This window comes from Mustela putorius, unplaced genomic scaffold, assembly GCF_011764305.1.
Source record: "Mustela putorius furo isolate JIRA1106 unplaced genomic scaffold, ASM1176430v1.1 tig00002060_pilon_pilon_pilon, whole genome shotgun sequence".
Taxonomy (NCBI): Eukaryota; Metazoa; Chordata; class Mammalia; order Carnivora; family Mustelidae; genus Mustela; species Mustela putorius.
In genome coordinates, this window is record NW_025421937.1 from 96,868 (window position 1) to 117,540 (window position 20,673).

At 41.5% G+C, this 20,673-nt stretch overlaps 1 protein-coding gene across 1 annotated transcript in view; it reads left to right on the plus strand.

Annotated features, from left to right (window-relative positions):
- The first annotated feature begins 3,525 nt into the window (after positions 1-3,525).
- Positions 3,526-20,673, plus strand: part of LOC123394231 (ERO1-like protein beta) — a 56,873-nt gene continuing 39,725 nt past the window's right edge. The window contains exons 1-2 of the mRNA XM_045087998.1: positions 3,526-3,624; positions 15,863-15,946. Of these exons, the coding sequence (XP_044943933.1) occupies positions 15,880-15,946 (67 nt within the window). The 5' untranslated portion in view covers positions 3,526-3,624; positions 15,863-15,879. The remainder of the gene's footprint in view (positions 3,625-15,862; positions 15,947-20,673) is intronic.

Below are 20,673 nucleotides of genomic sequence, written 5' to 3' on the forward strand. Positions count from 1 at the left end.
TCAATGACAAATTCTAATTGTTTTTAATGAGGGCTTTGTACTGATTAGTTTCATAGCTGGCCCTGCCCTTTCTCAGATTAATAGATCTGGGAGGCCCATAAATTCTTCAATTTGCAAAATGATGTCACTTTTAAGATACCTTAGTTCCAGAAAATTAGGTCCATCCAATCCAGATGTGGCTGGCAAATTGTTGCTATTTCCAGTATCTGAATACAACCATGTCTTCCTGAAGGAAAGGGTCATGTCTGACCAGCATCTCTTCCATTTTATTTCTTCCTTTAGATTTGTTTACTTGGAACGAGCACATGCATGAGCAGTGGGAGGGGCAGAGGGAAAGGGAGAGAATCTCAAGGCTCCACATTCAGTGCAGAGCCAAGGCAGGGCTTAATCTCATGGCCCTCACATCATGATCTGAGTTGAAATCGAGAGTTGGAGCTCCATTGACTGAGCCACCCAGGTGTCTCCCCCACCCCTTCCCTTTCTACTAAGAATTGAAGGTAGTAGCACTCACTGTTGATTTGTGCAACATTTTGCTCATTCCCTGTAGACTTTCAGGGTTGTCAGTCAATGCGCTTGTTCCCTCCCTCCAAGCTAAATTCTAGAAGGAATTTGAATTTTGATAGGAAGGACAAAGGACTAAAAGCAATTGGCGTTGATGTGTCCAATGGCAGTGCCCTGGGAAAGACTCTGTTTAGTGCCCCTGAATGCTGTCCTCACTAACTTGCCTTCCTGGAAGCATGAACAGTGAAATCTTCCTTGGTACCATAAGCACGTCTACATTTTTGTCATTTGCTACTTTTTCTTGAAAAGTTTAGCAGGAGCTGATTTTTCTTTCAACCATTGAGAATTAGTGTTGGCACTTTCTCTCCTCTGTCACAACTTCTAGTCACAGCGTTCAAAGTGGCAAAGTTCAAACTGAGTGTCACCATGGAACTCTGCTTGGAAGCAAGGATGACATCACCGGTACCTTGCACAATGCTGGTTTCACTGTTGTTGATTTTAGGGAAAGCAAAGGTACACAAAGAGGCAGGGGGAGAGGACAAATGGAGCAGTCTGTTCACAAAAGAACAACCCCCCCTCCTCACACTCGTACCAATTAACGGTAAGACAGATCTCAGTAGACGTCATTAGGCATGCATTTGGGTGCACCATATCTCGTGCAAAATACCAACACTTTCTAATTTCAATTGCTTGTTACTTCCTGGGTTTGATAACCAGGAAGACAATAGCTATTGGACCCCCTGCACTGGAGTTCTGTGACCCCTTACCTCCTTCCAGCCACTGACCACTCAAACTGAACAAATCTAGAAGGACTCTAACTACAGACCATGGTTGCTGTCCTTGATTGCAAATGCACTAGAGGACATGAGATGAAAGGTCCACTAGAGCACCTGAGATTTTGTAATAAGAAATTGTATAATCTAAACTTTTTTTCCCTTTTTTTTTTTTAAACCAGAACAAAAAATTCCCAGGATTTTTTTAAATAACATAATCCCACAATGTATGTGTTAGCAATAAAATCAAATGTGGTGCAGAGATGAGGAATCCTGAAAAAAATAAAAAAAACTCCATTGGATTGGACAAGAGAAAAGCTTTAGCAGAATGGGGAGAGATCGTATTTATATAAGGGACAAAAGGAAACGGGAGGATAGAAAATAGAGGTTTGGCAAAGAAAAGAGGAAGCGTCAAAAAGTAGCTGGAAGAGTCCAATAAAAATTCCAAGCTGCTGAAGAGGAAGAGGACTGACGTGGCTCAGAAGGGCCCTGCACCTGGTTGAATGCTCTGTTGTCCCTGGTTGAAATTCTTACCATCTTTTAAACCAGGACCCTGAATTTTCATTTTGCACAGGCCCCTCAAATAATGAAAGTGCTCAGAAAGGTGTAACACACTGTGTGTTGGCTGATCAATGTCCCCCAAACATGTGTATACCCTAATTCCCCCAAAATGTGCGTTTGTTACCCTATGTGGCAAAAAGGACTTTGCAGATGTGATTAAGAATTTTGGGGTCTGGTGCCCACCTACCTACCCAATAAACAAGCTCTGTCTCCTGAAAAATTGAAAAAAATTTTTTTTGAGGTGGGTAGATTATCCTGGATTATCTGAGTGGACCCTGTGTAATCACAGGGGTCTTTATGAGAGGGAGGCAGTAGAGTCAGGGTCAGCAAGACAAGGAATGTAACAATGGAAGCCTAGGGAGTGAAGATGTGACAGTGTGGTGTACAGTTATGAGCTGTTAGGAACGCAAGTGGCTTCTAGAAGCTGGGAAAGGCAAGGAAACATACTGTCCCCTAAAGCCTTTAGGAGATGCAGCCCTGCTGATCTAATTCGGATTTCTGATTTTCAGAACTCTAAGATAATAAATGTCTTGTTTACACCACTAAATGTGTGGTCGTTACCGAAGCAATGGAAGTCTAATACACATCGCATACGTGTAAGCCGCGTATTGCTAGTTTTCTAGAAATCAAGGCTATTAATAAAACGAATAGCAGCTATCGTTGAACTTCTTTTGTTCTGGCGCCATCCTAAGCCCTTTAGGTAAGGTCTAATGCAATCCTAAAACAGGGTTTGGATCGGTTATTATTCACAGACGAACAGACTGAGGCTCGCAGAGCTTAAGGAACCTCCGTCCTTCTGAAGCCCCGTGAGAAACTGCGGTATTTCGGAGGCAGGGGCCAGAGCCAGGCCGCAGCCCTTCCAGGTCGTCCAAGCCCTCGTCCCCACCCCACAAGTTACGATCAATTCCGGGGCTCGACCCTTCTTCCGCGCGCAGTCTGCTCCGCCGCAGGGAGTGGGAGCGGACCGAGGAAGGGCGGCGTCCACGCCTGCGGGCCGTGAAGTCGAAAAGGAGCCGGGGCCACCTCGCCGAGTGGCCGATGCTTGGCGGGGCCCCGCCAGGCGCCGGAGGCCGGGGCCGCCGCAGGAGACGCAGAGCGCGCCCCGGCTCGCAGTCGAAGGCCCCCCGGGGCGCGTCCCGAGTACCCCTGTGGGGACCGGCCACCCAGGCCTGACCCCTGGTCGGGATTACAGGAGCCACCGCGGGGGAGAGGAGGCGGCGCGGCGCCCGGCCGCAGTTAGCGGAGCCCAGCCCGCAGCGCCTCTTGTTTTGGAGGCTCGCGTGGTTCTGCCCTATTGGCCGCCTTGGGAGAGACGGAGTTGCCGCCGCCGCCGCTGCTCCCGGGTTCCCTCAGCCGCCGCTCCCGGGTTCCCTCCGCCGTCGGCCCCGCCCCCCAGCAGGAGGGGACCACAACTCCCTCAAGGCCCTGCGCTCGGAGGGGGGCGTGGCCGGGGCGAAGGGGAAGCCGGGGGCGGGGCAGTCTGGGAGATGAAGTGGGGGCGCCCGGCTCTCCGGCCTCACTCGCCCCTGCCGGGAGCCGGGGAGGGCGTCCCCCGCGTCCGCACGGCGCGGACCTCAGACCCTGGAGCCTCGCAGCCGCCGGGAGCCGTCCCCTTGGGTCGTCGCCCGGGCCGCCCGCCGTTCCCCGGTCCCGAGGGGCCCTGCCGGTCGCGCTGTGGGAAGAGGTCAGCATGAGCCAGGGGCCCCGGCGGGCCGGCACCGGGCGGGGGGCGGCCGCAGTGCAGCTGCTGGTCACCCTGAGCTTCCTCCCGCACATCGTCAAGGCCCAGGTGAGCCGAGGGCCGGCGGGGGTGGGGGGGGGGCGGACGCAGGCGCTGGCGGCGAGCGGCCCGCGGCGGGGGTGCGGGTAGGGCCAGGCCGGACCCGCAGGGGCTTTGGGGACCGCGCGGGCGGGGGTCCGTGACCCGAACCGCTGCGTCCCGGGAGGCCTGCGAGATGCGCGCGGTGAGTGCGGGGAGGCGACTCTCGTGGAGGCGGCGGCAGGATGAGGGCGGCGGTGACGGTTCCCGGAGGCGTTTCCGCTTTTCCTTCTGGAGTGTGGGGCGGCGGGGCGTGTGCGGGAGCCCGGGCGGGAGTGGGGACGCCGTCCGCTGTGTGGGGAGGGACGCGCGGACGGGGAAGCCCGCCCCTCACCGGGGGCTCCCCCGCGTCCCTCAGGAGTGCCGCGGGCAGGGAGGGACGCCAGACCCAGAGTCCTGGAGCTCTCGGGCTGGAGAGCCCCCTGCTGCGCCCTGGCTCTGCCGTCCCTCGTTCTCCGGGGAGTTTTCACCGGTGAGCCGGTCCGCGGGGTCCGGGGGGCCCGAGGGGAAAGCGCGCGGACACGGCCGGTCGGTGACGGGTGACGTGGGGAGAGTGGGCCGGCCCGAGGGGCGACCTGTGACACCTGCAGGACAGAGTGCGCTGGAGGTCGAGGGTGTGGAAAGCCAGAGCCTTTGCCCCGAGAGCCCCGTTCGCTGCTTTCCTGCAGCAGCAGGTGTGGCTGTGCCCGGTTGCCCCTGCTGCGAGGCGGCGGAGCCGCTGGGAGGGCAGGTGTCTCGGTGGCTAGAAGGCGAGGAGAGATGCCCATTTGAAGCGGTTGGTGCTCCCGGCTGAGGACGGCTGAAGCCCTGCGTGCAACCCTGTAATCATGCTTTTCGGACTTTGTTCACACACTTTCCTGCTGGCGTTATGGTGTGTGCACACAATCCCAGAAAGCACAAGCATTATATTTGTGTGGGTATTTATTAAATGAATGATTTGGTAAAAATCTAAGGGGCAGACTTCTGGGTTCGTTATTGGTGAGCGTGCTAAAAATGCAGATTCTCTGGCCCCCTTGCCACCTGTGCTGATTTAGTGGCTCTGGATGGGACCCAGCGATCAGCAATTTAAAACAGGCCTTGTTTGTAAGTAACTGCAACGCAGTTATCCTCTGAACTACCTTGTGAGCCCCGCTTAGGAAACACTGAACTAATGGAAAGTTGGAAATCTTCTAAAAAGTAAGTTTTCCAAATTGTCTTTAGCAAAATTATCTTCTAGCGGTGATAGTTTTGGGGCATACATTTAGATATTTTTCTTAAAGGAGACTTTTCTTTTTTTTTTTCTTTTTATAGCCTATGTGAATTGTATACTTTGTCATCAATCTGGAAACTTCACTTCAGGTTTTTGTCATCTACTAATTACATGTGTTACTGTTTTATAATTGCACGTTTACTTTTATTATATCCAAATGAATACATATCATTTTATCATGTCCAAATGAATACATATAGTTCAAAAATTAAGTATTTGTGCATATTCAAAGGAATGTTTTGTGAAACAGTCCTCAAAAGTGGATACATTTGGCTTTTGTTTCCAGTGGTATTTTCTAATACAGTATTGGAGCGTATTATAGATAGTATTTCATCTCCAATGTGTTTCAGTATATATTATCTCATTTTATTGGATCTGTCTCCTAGAAGTGGGGCTGGTTTACTGGTAAAAGCAAATATTCATTTCCTCTGGAAGAATTTATTTTCAACCCAGGCCGTAACGAATTCTTGAAGATACAGTGTCAAGGAGAATAAGCAGCTAATAGGCAAAATCACCAAACACTAGGCACCATGAATTAGGTATTAGAAATATAGACTATGGAAAAAACTGCAGTTTCTAGAGCTGAAATTAAAAACTCAATGGGTGAATTAGCTAGCTGATTATGTCCAGCAGAAGAAAGGATTACTGAATCATGCTACCATTTTATGTCTTTTTCTACTTAATCCTCCAACACTTCTCCTTTTCTTATCTTCGAATTTCACTAACAAAATTGGAGTAATCTGTGTAATCCATATGTGTTTACCTATTAGTTTTTGAATCCACAGGTCATGACTTCCAATGGATTATCATAGATGAACTGTAAACTTTTTTTTTCTTTGAACTGTAAACTCTTATCAAAGGTCAATCCCTGCCTCATCTGCATTACGTCCCATTCCCTCTTTCAAGCACATGGCTCAACAACTCTTCCCTTTCTCTCCTGGATCATTAGTTTTTCCTTCTCTGATGGACTGTTACTGGCATTCTTTTTTTTTTTTTAATTTTTTATTTTTTATAAACATATATTTTTATCCCCAGGGGTACAGGTCTGTGAATCACCAGGTTTACACACTTCACAGCACTCACCAAATCACATACCCTCCCCAATGTCTATAATCCCACCCCCTTCTCCAAACCCCCTCCCCCCGGCAACCCTCAGTTTGTGTTTTGTGAGATTAAGAGTCACTTATGGTTTGTCTCCCTCCCAATCCCATCTTGTTTCATTTATTCTTCTTCTACCCACTTAAGCCTCCATGTTGCATCACCAAGGGAGATCATATGATAGTTGTCTTTCTCTGCTTGTTACTGGCATTCTAAAACATGGTGTTAATTCTAGTTTACAGTTCCCTCTCAACCTGCCCAACTCTCTCCTGGCTCTGCTCCATTTTTTTCTGTTCTCTATCAAAAAAAAAACTCATCAAAGGATTTATCCTTACTCCTTCCATGCTGGTTCTCTCTTCAACCCACTCCAGCTCCTTGGAAACTTCTCTTGGCAAGGTCTGTAGTGTCTTTCTTGTTAAAGCCAATAGTGAGTTTTTAAACCTTAGCTTTACCTATAGACAGCAGTTTTTTTCCCCACAGTTCATCACTTACTCTCCTTGAAATACTTCTTTTCTCTGGGCTTCCAGGATGCTGTCCTTTTCTGATTTTGTCTTGTCTTTCTGGCTAGTCTTTCTGGTATCTTTTGCTTGTTTCTCCTCTTTGGGCCCCACCCATGACCCCTAGGATGGGGATAGGGGGTGCTAGAGATGGAGCTCTGTAAAAGCTCTTAAAATAAGATTGACGCATTTCCAGGTGGGCGAATAGACCCTTGCTGGGAGGGTGCGTTGGAGGCAGAGAAGGTCTGTACTTGCACCTCCTAATACCTTTGCCCTATGCCCCTATCTATTCTATTTGGTACTTCCTGATTTGTATCCTTTACAGTAAACATAAGCATTTCCTTGGTCCTGTGAGCCATTGCAAATTACTGAACCAGAGAAGAGAGTCATGAGAACCTCGATTTATAGCTGGTCAGTCAGAAGTACAGGTGGCTTGGAACTTAGGACTGATATCTAAGGTGGGGACAGTCTGCGTGTGTGAGCCCTTAATTCCGTGAGGTCTGCTCTGACTCCAGGTGGTATCAAAACTGATTTGGGCACTCACTTGGTGTTGGGGAGTTGGAGACTTGGTTGGTGTGAGATAACCCTGGGTTCCAGTAAAGCCATAGTCTTATAATGGTCTCCTATTTCTCCTTTCACCTGCTACATAGTCCCCCTTATTTTTCCTCAGAAATATTGGGCAAGCTGACTGCCTTGGGGCATTTATAGTTTGTGTTCCCAATGCCCGGAGTGCTTTCCCCCACTTTCCCAAATTGTGTGGCTTGTTCCTTTTCCTCCTTCAAGCATTGCCAAAATTTGACTGAGACCTTTTTGTAACTCTCATTTTGAAAATAGTAGCAACTCAGTCCTGCAGTTCCTATTCCCTGGTTTCCCTGTTACTTTATTACCATCTGACAGACTCTGTATGTGGCTCATTCTCCCCCCCCCTTTCCTATGAGCATGTAAGCTCATGGAGGGCAGAGATTTTTGTCTGTTTTTTTTTTTCTTTCTTTCTTCTCTTTTTACACTCCCAGCAGGTAGAACAGCAGTGCAAGGCTTATGTGAGGTAGATTCTCAAATATGTTGAATGATGAATGAATGAATGCATGAATGAATGGAAAATAAAAGCATGAATTATTCAGAAGGAAGCTCAGAGAGATAATGGATTAGTAAATTTTAAAGAGAGCTTAAGAGACACAGTCTAATATAATATGTCAGGTTGGAGTTCCAGAAGAATGTACTAGAATAGGGAAAAAGTATTGACTCCTGCATGTTAATATGAAAAAGACAACCCCATAGAAAAATGAAAAACAGGTATTTCACACAAGAAATACACATGTCTTATGGCAAATAAAACATTATACTTCATCAATACAAAAACCAGATACTCTTTCCTGCTTACTATATTGGTAAAAATTTTTAAAATATCAAATAATTGTGGTGCCTTGGTGGCTCAGTTGGTTAAGCAGCTGCCTTCGGCTCTTGATCCTGTGGTCCTGGGATCAAGCCCCACATCAGGCTCCCTGCTCAGCGGAGAGCCTGCTTCTCGCTATCCCTCTGCCTGCCACTCTGTCTCCTTGTGCTCTCTCTCTGTCAAATAATAAATAAAATCTTATTTATTTATTTATTATTTATTAAAATAAAATGATTTATTTTAATAAATTTAATAAATCTGAAATATTTAAATAATTAAATTTTAATAAAATTATTAATAATTTAATTTTAAATTAATAAGTTAATGCTTTGATTTAAATAATAAAATAAATTTAATAAATTTTAATAAATAAAATATTTTTTCTTAAAAAAAGGATTTTATTTATTTGACAGAGTTCACAAGTGGGCAGAGAGGCAGAGTGGGGTGGGAAGCAGTTTCCCTGCTGAGCAGAGACAGGGAGGGATGCGGGGCTCAGGTCCCAGGACCCTGAGATCATGACCCGTGCTGAATGCAGAGGCTTAACCCACTGAGCCACCCAGGTGCCCCAAATAAAATCTTTTTTTAAAAAATCAAATAATGGCAAATATATGATTTAGCAGTAACTTCTATCTGCTGTTGGTAGGATTGTGAAGTGGTATACCTATTTTGGAAGTGAGCTATAGTAATTTCACTTGTAAGCATATACGTTGGAGAAACTTATATATATAGGGAGATAAAGAAAAAAGTGTTTGTGTAGCATTGTTCTTTAACTTAATCTGAGAACAACCTAAATATGGATTGCATTAGTTTCCTGTTGCTGCTCTAATAAATTGCCACAAATTTAGTGGCTTAAAATAATACAAATTTATGATCATGTAATGCTGTAGGCCAGAAGTCTGAAAATGGGTTTTACAGGGATAAAATAAAGGTTACAACAAAGCTGCATTTCTCCTGGAGGCTCTAGGGGAGAATCATCATTCCTTCCCTTTCCAGGCTTTTGTTCCTGGCCTGTGTCCTTTTCCATTGTCTTAAAAGCCAGTAATGTAGCACCTTCCAGTCTGACTCTGACACTGTCTTCCTCTTACAAGGATCTTATTATTGAGTCTGCTTAAATAATTCAGTATTAACTACCATCTCAAGATCTTAATCACATATGCAGAGTCACTTTTGCCATGTACTGTAACATATTCATTGGCTTCTGGAATTATGGCATGCATATCTTGGGGGGGGGGGGGCATTATTCTGCCGACCTTACAGTTCAACAATAGGATAAATACACTGTGATATTTTCATATAATACAACATTTACAGCAGGGAAAATGAATGACCATAAAACTCATTATGGTGGGTAGCTAGCAAAATATTAGCAAAAGATCATGTCATTAACATTAAAATACAAAAAAACAAAAAGAACCCTCTATATTGTTCAGGGATATATCATATGTGATGAAATTGCAAGGAAAAGTATTTAACAAAAGTAAGTTATTCTACCTCCAGGGGGAGGGAGATGGCTATAATTAGAAAGGGACTTAAAAGATAATAGCCGTATTCTATTTTTATTTTTTTTTAAAGATTATTTATTTTAGAAAGAGAAGGGGTGGAGGGTGGGGAGAGCTGGAGAAGCAGGTTCCCTGCTTAGCAGGGAGCCTGTAGGGACAGCCTGAGGCTCCATCCCAGTACCCTGAGATCATGACCTGAGCTGAAACCAAGAGTCAGATGCTCAGCCAAGAGGCACCCAGGCACCTCTCTATTTCTGTTTTTAAAAATTTAGTGATATGCAGGCTTTTGTTTTAGTATTTAAGAGTTAGAAATAAGTACGTAATAATTTTGTATACCTTACCCCAGCCTCTACCACATTTAAAATATTTTTTTAAAAATATGGTGGTTTACTAAAAAGGAACAATTTAAGAAATATTTGTAAGAAAGAGCAGTCACTGGATAAAGTATTTTTAAAACCTAGAAAGTTGTCAGTTGGTATTTCTACCCCCCCCAACTCTCCACAATTACTTAGAATTTGAAGTTTTACAAATAGTAAGCTAGAGAAATGGAATAAAATTCAATAGTTAGTGACAGGATCTTAGTAACTAGGATAGTAAAGCATCTGGAATTCTAGAGCCAAAATTGTTGTGAATGATCCTTTGCTCTTTAAAGATAATATACCTCTGACTCTTTGTGTTGTAGGGAGTTTGGGGACACATTTGCATTCCTAGAGGGAAAACATGAGAAAGAAACAACTGGGAATTTCTGGTTTCCATTTTCTGATCATCTGTGCATAGATTCCTCCAATGGATCATACAAGTGATCTTTAACCACCTGGGTACCCCCCCACTTTTTATAAAAATTTTAATCGAGGTAAGTGCAGGTTCCATGCAGTTGTAAGAAATAATACAAAGAAATGCCATCTACACTGTATCTAGTTTAACCCACTGGTACCATTTGGCAAACATACAGTGCGGTATTATCACCAGGACATTGACACTGATGCACCCGCTGATCTTACTCAGATCCCTCCTAGTCTCCCTTGCATCTGTACATTTTCTGTCCACTTTTATGTGTGCACCACCGTAGTCAAGATGCCGAACGATTTCATTACCACAAGGATCCTTCCTCTTGCCCTTTTAAAAATGATTTAAATTTTTTTAGAGAGGGATTGGAGAGGGGCAGAGGAGGGAGAGAGAGAATCTCAAGCAGACTGCCCACTGAGCATGTGCCCATTGCGAGTCTCAGTCTCATGACCCTGAGATTGTGACCTGAGCTGTAACCAAGAGTCAAAAGCTCAACTGACTGAGCCACTCAGGCACCTCTCTTCTTGCCCTTTTATAACCACTCTCCCTCCTTTCTACCCTTCTCCCTGACTCCAGTTCCTCTCCCTACACCAGTCCTTAAGCCCTGGTAACCAAAAAACTTTTCTCCATTTGAAAAATGTTGTAGGGGTGCCTCGGTGGCTCAGTGGGTTAAGCCTCTGCCTTCGGCTCAGGTCATGATCTCAGGGTCCTGGTATTGGGCTCTCTGCTCAGCGAGGAGCCTGCTTCCTCCTCTCTCTCTTTCTCTCTGCCTCTCTGCCTACTTGTTATCTCTGTCAAATAAATAAAATCTTAAAAAAAATGTTGTATAAATGAAATCACATAATAAGTAACATTTTGAGGTTAGCTTTTTTTCACTCAACCTGATTCCCTGAAAATTCATCTGATATGTGGATGTCTGTGAGTCCCATTTTTAAATTTAGCTGAAGAATGTTTTATGGAAATTTTGGATTCTGAACTCATTTTGTAAATATCATTTTCTGTTCAGTTAATGTATACTTTGAGTAGTAGATAAAGCATGTATTTTTAAGTGTGATTATTTGGGACTAAGTCTCATTTTTACTTTGGAAAAATTATTTTAACTATGCTAAGCCTTCATTTTCTTATGTGTAAAGTGAGGATAATAATACCTATTTCATAGAGTATTTAAAGAATAAATGAGATAACATGTAATGTTCTTAGCACTGTGCCTATCACATAAGTGTTCCATAAATGGCAGTAGAAAAATAAGATGGGGTTACTACAGCAGTATTATTATAGTCTGTGACTTTTAGGTTAGTCTTGGGAGAAATGCTTTAGCATTCCTACTACATTTGGATTTTATGTATGTTTGGGGAAGGGAGGAACATTCAATATATTTCTCTAGCCACTAATGTTTAGTTCTTCAGAATAGGTATATCTATTTAATCCTTCTGTTGTTCTTTACCTAATTGGCCATATAAAAAGTAAATGATTGTTTTAATGTTATGTATCTTTTTTTAAAGGATTTTATTTGAGAGAGGAAAGGAATGAATGGGTGAGTGGCAGAGAGAGAGGGAAAAACAGGCTCCCTATTGAGCAGGGCTCTTGATCCCAGGACCTTGGGATCTCTACCAGAGCTGAAGGCAGAGGCTTAACCGGCTTAAAACAACTTAATCGACTTAACCAACTGAGCCACCAAGGCACCCCTTTAATGTTACGTATCTTAACAAAGACTAGTTACCTCAAATGAAAAAACTATCTTTTTATACAATAGTACAGATTTGCTAAGGTTGAAATATCTATAATTAACATATTTTAAATTTTATATGTATAAATTCCCCACCCCCAGGTAACCGGAGTCCTGGATGATTGATTGCCTGTGCGACATCGATAGCATCAATAACTTTAACACTTTCAAAATCTTCCCCAAAATAAAAAAAAATTGCAAGAGTGAGACTACTTCCCTTATTACAAGGTAGAGTTATAATTTTTGATTCCTTTAGGAGCAAAATATTTACATAGCTCTCTACAGATGTGACTTTTATGACCCTTTTGAAAACCCATTTTGACTTCGCAGAACACTCTGTGGTTTTTTTTTTTTTTTTGATCACTTGAATATATTAAGTATGTAGTAAAACCTGATTGTCTTTTTGAACACTGAGAACCTGAACACTCTTCCTGTGTTTGGGAAATCCCTCATCTTTCAGTTTTGGGACAGAGACTACTTCCACAGAAGCTGACTTATCTGTCAGCTTTCACTGTAATTTAGGCTCCACCATCTAGACCCCTCCCAGGCTCTGTGTGTTGTGCTGCTGGGCCTGTCCTGTGTTAGTGCTTTTCTCAGTGTAAGTACCACAGCAGCACATGGTTCCTGGGGAGCTCACTGGAAGGGCTGCTGAACCAGGCTGAGGGCACAAGCAGAACAGCCTTCATAGTAATACTGAGGAACTGATTCTTAAATTGAGCGCTCTGCTCTAGACCTTTACAGAATAACCAATGCTAGTTTAAAGGTAGCAACAAAAAAACAATATTCAAAAGCAGTATTTTAAATCGAAGAACAGTATTTTAAAAGCTGCTGTTATGCTTTGTTTTGCTCTTGCTCTCAGTATTCGATTGGGTTTATAATTTCTTTGATACTCATTTTTAGTTTATTTTAAAAATTGAGCATGATTTTTTTTATCCTGATTCTACATAGCTATCTTAGTCTTTAAATATTTCTGAGGATAAAAAAAGAAATTAGAGCAGGAACTAATAGTCATTATTTTTATGTCACCACCAAAATTTTGGCACCATTAGTCATTGCCCTTTTTTTTTTGAAGGTGACAAAAAATTTTATTATGTCGTGTGCCTAGCAAGAAATGCAATAGCCATTTCCCTTGTTTTTGCAACACTCTATATCAAATTTTTATGGAAGAAATTCCTCCCTAATTTCTGGAAAAACACTTACACAGGTTTCTAATTGACCAAAAGAGGGAAAGACACTTTGGTTAACAATCCTATTTACATAAATATAAGGGGGAGTGATTGTTTCTCAACAGAATGTTAGGGTTTACAGGAGGAGGAAAAATGGAAGTTGGATAGGCAAACATAACAGTGTTCTAAGAAAACATTCTAATCAATGTGATGAAATTATTCCATATGTAATGGAAATATTCACTTACTTCCCAAGGGAGGGTAATGCAGTGATCTAGTTAATGCATTTGTCTCCAAGTCAAGGATATTCTGATGATGATTATTCCTTTCTCTAGTTCTGCCAACCTACAAATTAAACAAAAAGGACATTTAACCACCGTCAGTATACTTTTCGTACACTAGTGGCAGAAAAAGAAAGCAAAGAGAATAGATTAATTTTAAACATGTGCAAACATACTTATGATTGAGCAAGGATATCTAGGTGGAAGCCAGTCTACCCCTGTCAACTGCTCAGTTGGCTGCTGAGTTGGTATTTACAGTTTCTTATACTATCTATCCCATTTCTTTATTCACCAAATATTTATTGAATAACAACATAGCAGTAGGTGTTCTTTTTTTTTTTTAAAGATTTTATTTATTTATTTGAGAGAGAGGCAGTGAGAGAGAACATGAGAGGCGAGAAGGTAGAGGGAGAAGCAGACTCCCCATGGAGCTGGGAGCCTGATGCGGGACTCGATCCCGGGACTCTAGAACCGTGACCTGAGCCGAAGGCAGTTGTTCAACCAACTGAGCCATCCAGGCGCCCAATAGGCACTCTTTTTTAAAGAGTTTTCCTATTTTTATTATTATTATTTTTAAAGATTTTACTTGCATGTCAGAGAGAAAGAGAGCACAAGCAGGGGAAGTGGCAGGCAGAGGGAGAAGCAGGTTCCCTGCTGAGCAGGGAGCCTGACACAGAGCTTGATCCCAGGACCCTGGGATCATGACCTAAGCTGAAGGCAGATGCTCAGCTGACTGAGCCACCCAGGAGGTAGGTGCTATTCTAAGTGCTGTGGATACAATAGTGAATAACACAAAGACTCTGACTTCATGAAGCTTTATCCAGATTAGGAAGGTAAACAATAAACAGTGAAATTTAATGTCATATGCTTACTAAGGTTAATGCTATGGAGAAGAATAAAGTAGGAGACAGAATAAATTAATGGGGTGGGGAAGTTAGGTAGCTTTTCTTTTAAAGAAGATGATCAGGAAAGGAAGGTATCCGTGCTGTGGCATTTGAGTAAAGACCTACATAACGTGAAAGCCGTGACAAGATATGGAGAGAGAACATTCCAGGGAAGGAGAGTAGAGCTACAGGTATAAACATCTTGAGTGCAGGCATAAAGGTTGAGCGTGTTTGAGGAATAAGTTCAGCCTGGCTGGAGCAAGGTGAGTGAGATATGGAGAGTTGGAAAGTAAGAGCCAGATGAGAAAATCTTATGTAAGGATGTTGAATTTTAGTGTAAGTGTAATGAGCTTTTGGGGAGATTTGTACAAAACAGACTCTCAGGGGTGTGCAATAGGAAATAGAGAAACCATGTAGGTTTTTGCATGAGACCAGATGGAAAGTGGAGTTGGAATAGGGCAGTAGAGTTGGAAGAGGTGAAAAGTAAGCAAACGAAGATCGTACATAAGAGGTAACACCAACAGACTTACCTGATGGGGTGAATGTATGCTGTGAGAGTAGAAGTGAAATCGAAGATGATGTGGAGTTTTTGAGCATATTACAGAAAAATATATCCTGACCAAGTTAATCTTATTCTAAGAATGCAGGAACAAGGCTTTTAGGTCCTCAACACAGTTCAACACACATTCCTGATTTTTAAAAAATTTAATAGGAATGATGGATACTTCCTTAACATGATCATTTTAATCCTAACATTAGCATTGCCACCATCTTGCTTGTTGGGAAATAGTCGAGGAATTCTCACTTAGGTGAGAGACCCAGGGTACCCACTGTTCTTTACTGCTGGAGATATTAATTAGCATACCAAACAAGAGAGAGAAACTAGAGGCATAAACATTTTTGAAGAATAAGTAAAACTATCTCCATTTATAAATGACAAAATAATACTAGAAAACTTAAATAATGAACAAAAATTATTAAAGAAATGCATTAAGATAGCAGGCTATAAACTTAATATACAAAATCCCATATCTTCCTAAATGTAAACAATAAGGTATAAAAAACAAAATCCCCAGTTACACTGAGCAGTCAAGAAGGTCACTGTCCGCCAACCCCATTATTTTCCATGAAGAAACTCTGGATGTTCTTTGTAGCACTTACTACAATTTGTAATTAAACAGGCATTTATAATTTCTATTCCCTCCAGTAGACTCCAGGTGGGTGAAGTACTTTTTTATATATCTTCTTTGCCCTAGACCCTACACAGTGCAGACAGTGGGTGCTCAGTGCACACTGAAGCGGGTGGGCGCTCTGGAGAACCCTAACGGGTAAGGTGCTGACAGACATCAGAGTAAAATGCTGCCCAGGGTCTGCAGGTGAGCAGTGTACTTGGACTTTATTTCTTTTTTGAAGTGTCAGAGGACTAATAACAGTTATTTTTTTAAATTAATATTACAACTGGGTGTCTGAAAAACTGCAGTTTCAAATTTTGAACCCTATAGATGCCACAGGGTAGGACTTTTTCTTCTTCCCACCACCACATCAGTGGTGTGCAGCACAGGGACACCTAGAGAGTGTTGAAGAACTGTGCCATATGTCTGCTAACGTTTATCCAATCTTTCTCTCAAGGTCAATCTGAAGCGACCATGTCCTTTCTGGGCAGAAGATGGCCATTGTTCAATAAAAGACTGCCATGTGGAGCCCTGTCCAGAGGTAAAATAAATTAAAAAAAAATAATAAGGAAAACATTGCTTCCTCTTGGGCTCTTAGATAAGCATGAATTTATATTTTAGGCCACTGTTAATGGATTTAGACTTGTCCTCAAATTCATATGCTGTCACCTCTCTCTTTTTAACCACATTCTTGAAGGTTTATTTTATACTTGTTACCAAAATGGGTTTGAAGAAGCTCTTGTACCCAGTAGTATTGATTGGTTGTGGAAGTATAGTATGGTTCTAAGCCAGGTGGAAGCCTGGGCAGCCTGTTCTAGGACTGGATCTACAATTGGCTAACTCTTATTTCATGCTTTTTTGAATATGCTTTTTATTTCATAAGAAAAGTGATGTTAGTGGACCTTAACTTTTACATTTAGAGTGGGAATTAGAGTGCTTTGTAAAGCAGAGGAGTTTCAGGCTTGGTATGAGGTCTTCACTTGGTGGCTTTGTTACATTAAAAAAAAAAGCAGCTATACTTATATTTTAGACTTTTGTTTTAGACATATACCATAGTTAATTCTTCTTAAACAATAGTTCATTATAAGCTGTGTTTTTCATTTCACTTTTTACTTTTCTTACCTAACCAATTAATCTAGTTTGTTATCCTTAAAAATGGGGAAAAAACCTTAACCAATGTCCTTTGTAAAGGGACAATTTAAAAAATCCTCTTCATTTTCCTTTAAGAATAATTTTTTTAACTTTTTCATCTGAAATAATTTCAGACCTACAGAAAAATTGGGAGAATAATACCAACAGTCCTCATCTATTTTTATTCAGATTCTCTGAATTTTTATCACGTTTGCTTTATTACTCTTTGTATATATTATTTTCTGAACTATTTGGGTGTAAATTACCAACAAGGGGATACAATACTGCTAATTACTTGTGTTTCCTTAAAAACAAGATTATTCTCTTATGTAACCACAATGTAACTAACAAAATCAGGAAATTAACATTTTTATAATACAAATGTCTAAACTATAGACCTTAGTCATATATTGCTGAATTACTTACTAATGTTCTATATAGCTAAAAAAAAAAGTGTTTTATAGTGTACATTCACTTCATGTGTACAAAATGGTGCTTCAGTAGTTCCATATACTATTCAGTGCTGATCAAGATAAGTGCACTCTCAATCCACTTCCCCAGTTTCAGCCATTGCCCCCTCCTTATATCCTCTCTGGTATCCATCTCTTTGTTCTCTATAGAGTTAAGAGTTTCTTGTTTTGGTTTGTCTCTTTTTTGTTCTTGTGTTTGTTTTGCTTCTTAAATTCCACGGGTGAGTGAAATAGTGTGGTAATTCTTATTCTCTAACTGGCTTGTTTTCCTAAGCATTATACTCTCTAAATCCATCCATGTTTTGCAAATGGCAGGACTTCATTCTTTTTTATGGCTGAGTAATATTCCATTGTATGTGTATACACCACATCTTCTTTATCTGTTCATCTATTGATCAACACTTGGGCTGTTTCCATGGGTTGTCTATTGTAAATAATGTTACTATAAACATAGGAGTGTAGGGTGCCTAGATGGCTCAGTGGGTTAAGCCTCTGCCTACAGCTCAGGTCATGATCTCGGGGTCCTGAGATCGAGTCCTGCATCAGGCTTTCTGCTTGGTGGGGAGCCTGCTTCCTCCTCTCTCTCTCTCTGCCTGCCTCTCTGCCTACTTGTGATCTCTGTCAAATAAATAAGATCTTTAGAAAAAAAAATAGGAGTGTATATATCCCTTTGAATTAGTGTTTTTGTATTCTTTGGGTAAATACCTAGTAGTATAATTGCTGGATCATAGGATAGTTCTGTTTTTAATTTTTCAAGGAACCCGTATGTTATCTTCCACAGTTACTGCACCAGTTTGCATTCCCACCAACAGTAAATGAGTGTTACTTTTTCTCTACATCTTCACCAGCACTTGTTTCTTGAGTTTTTGAGTTTAGTCATTCTAACAGATGTTAGGTGATAGTTCAGTTTGTTTTTGATTTGCATTTCCCTGATGATGCATGATGTTGGGCATCTTTTCATGTATCTGTTGGCCATCTAGATATTGTCTTTAGAGAAATGTCTGTTCGTATCTTCTGCCCATTTTTTAATTGGATTATTTAGGATATTTTTTGGTGTTGAGCTGTATTAAATTCTTTTTTTTTTAAGATTTTATTTCTTTGACAGGCAGAGATCCCAAGTAGGCAGAGAGGCAGGCAGAGAGAGAGGAGAAAGCAGGCTCCCTACGAGCAGAGAGCCCAATGTGGGGCTCGATCCCAGGACCCTGGGATCATGACCTGAGCTGAAAGCAGAGGCTTTAACGCACTGAGCTACCCAGGCACCCCGAGCTATATAAATTCTTTATATAAATTGGGTAATAATCCTTTGTTGGATATGTCATTGCAAATATCTTCTACCAGTTAGTTAGGTTGTCTTTTAGTTTTATTGGTGGTTTCCTTTGCTGGGCAGAAGTTTTTTATTTTAGTGTAATCACAAGTGCTTATTTTGCTTTTGTTTTACTTGCCTCAGGAGACATACCTAGAAAGATCTTGTTATGGTCAACATCAGAGAAATTACTGCCTGTGCTCTGTTCTAGGAATTTTATGGTGTCAGGTCTCACATTTAGGTCCCTAATCCATTTTGAGTTTTTGTGTGCAGTGTAAGAAGTCCCATTTCATTCTTCTGCATGCAGCCATGCAGTTACCCTTTGTTGAAGAGACTTATTCCCATTAAATATTCTTGCCTCCTTTGTCAAAGATTGACAGTAGCATCATGGGTTTATTTCTGTGCTTTGTATGCTGTTCTGTTGACCTAAGTGTCTATTTTTGTGCCAGTACCATACCTTTTTGATTACTACAGATAATATAATTTGAAATCTGGAATAGTGTTCCCTCCGGTTTTGATTTTATTTTTCAAGATTGCTTTGGCTCTTCAGAGTCTTTTGTGGTTTCATACAAAGTTTAGGATGTCTTTTTTCTAGTTCTATGAAGAATACTGTTGGTATTTTGATAGGGATTGCATTATATGTGTAGCTTGCTTTGGGTAGTATAGAAATTTTAACAATATTTGTTCTCGTAATCCATGAGCATGGACTGTCTTTCCATTTCTTTGTGTCATCTTCAGCTTCTTTCATCAATATTTTAAGTTTTCACAATCAGGTCTTTTCACCTCTTTGCTAAATTTATTCATAGCTGGTTTATTATTTTGGGGACTGTTGTAAATGGGATTGTTTTCTTAATTTCTCTTTCCGCTGCTTCCTTATTACTGTATAGAAATGCAGCAGAATTTTGTACATTGATTTTATGTCCTGAAACTTTACTGGATTCATTTTTAGATGTAGCAGTTTTTTGGTGGAGTCTTTAGGGTTTTCTACACAGAATATCATGTTCTCCGCAAATAGTGAAATTTTGATTTCTTCCTTAACCAGTTTGGTTGCCTTTTATTCCTTTTTGTTGTCTGATGGCTGTGGCTAGGACATCCAGTACTAAGCTGAATAAAACGGTTAGAGTAGATATCCGTGTCCTTTTTCTGACCTCATGGTAAATGCTCTCAGTTTTCACCCCATTGAGTATAATGGATTTTCTCTATAAGGCCTTTATTATAGTTGAGGTATGTTTCCTCCAAACCTACTTTGTTGAGGGTTATTGTTGCTGTATTTTATTGGATGCTTTTTCTGTATCTGTTGAAATCTGAAGCTTCTTTTCCTTTCTCTTACTGATATGATGTATCACACTGATTGATTTATAAATATTGAACCACCCTTGCAACCTGGGAGTAAAGGTTGATCAGGGTGAATGATTTTTTTTTAAAGGATTGTTGGACTTGGTTTGCTAGTATTTTGTAGAGGATTTTTGCATCTATGTTCATCAGAGTTATTGGCCTGTAGTTTTGTTTTTAATTTAAAAAATCTTAATTTTTTGTAGTTTTTTAAAAAGATTTTATGTATTTATTTGACATTTGACAGAGATCATAAGTAGGGAGTGGGGCGGTGTTGGTTGCAGGGAAGCTGGCTCCCTGCTGAGCAGAGAGTGGAAGGCAGGGCTCAATCCCAGGACCAGGGGCAGAGGTTTAACCCCCTGAGCCACCCAGGTGCCCCTGTAGTTCTGTTTTTTAATGGTGTCTTCACCTGGCTTCAGTATCAGGATGATACTGGCCTCAGAGAATGAATTTGGAAATTTTCCTTCCTCTTCATTTTTTTGAAATATTTTGAGAAGAATAGGTATTAACTTTTCTTGGAATGTTTGATAGAATTTGCCTATGAAGCCATCTGGTCCTGGAGTTTTGTTTGTTGGGATTTTTTTTTAAAGATTTTGTTTATTTATTTGACAGGGAGAGATCACAAGTAGGCAGAGAGGCAGGTAGAGAGAGAGAGGGAAACAGGCTCCCCGCTGAGATGAGAGCCCCATGCTGGGCTTGATCCCAGGACCCTGGGACCATGACCTGAGCTGAAGGCAGAGGCTTTAACCCACTGAGCCACCTAGTTGCCCCATGTTGGGAATTTTTTGATTACTGATTCAATTTCATTGCTGGTTATCAGTCTGTTTAAATGTTCTTTCTTCCCGTTGCTGTTTTGATAGATCATATGTTTCTAGGAATTTGTCCATTTCCTCTAGGTTGTCCAGGTTTGGAGTATGTAATTTTTCATAATACTCTCCTGTAGTTACTTGTATTTCTGTGGTGTCCATTGTTACTCTCTCTCATTTGCAATTTTGTTTGGGTCCTCTCTCATATACTCCCCTTTTATTTTAA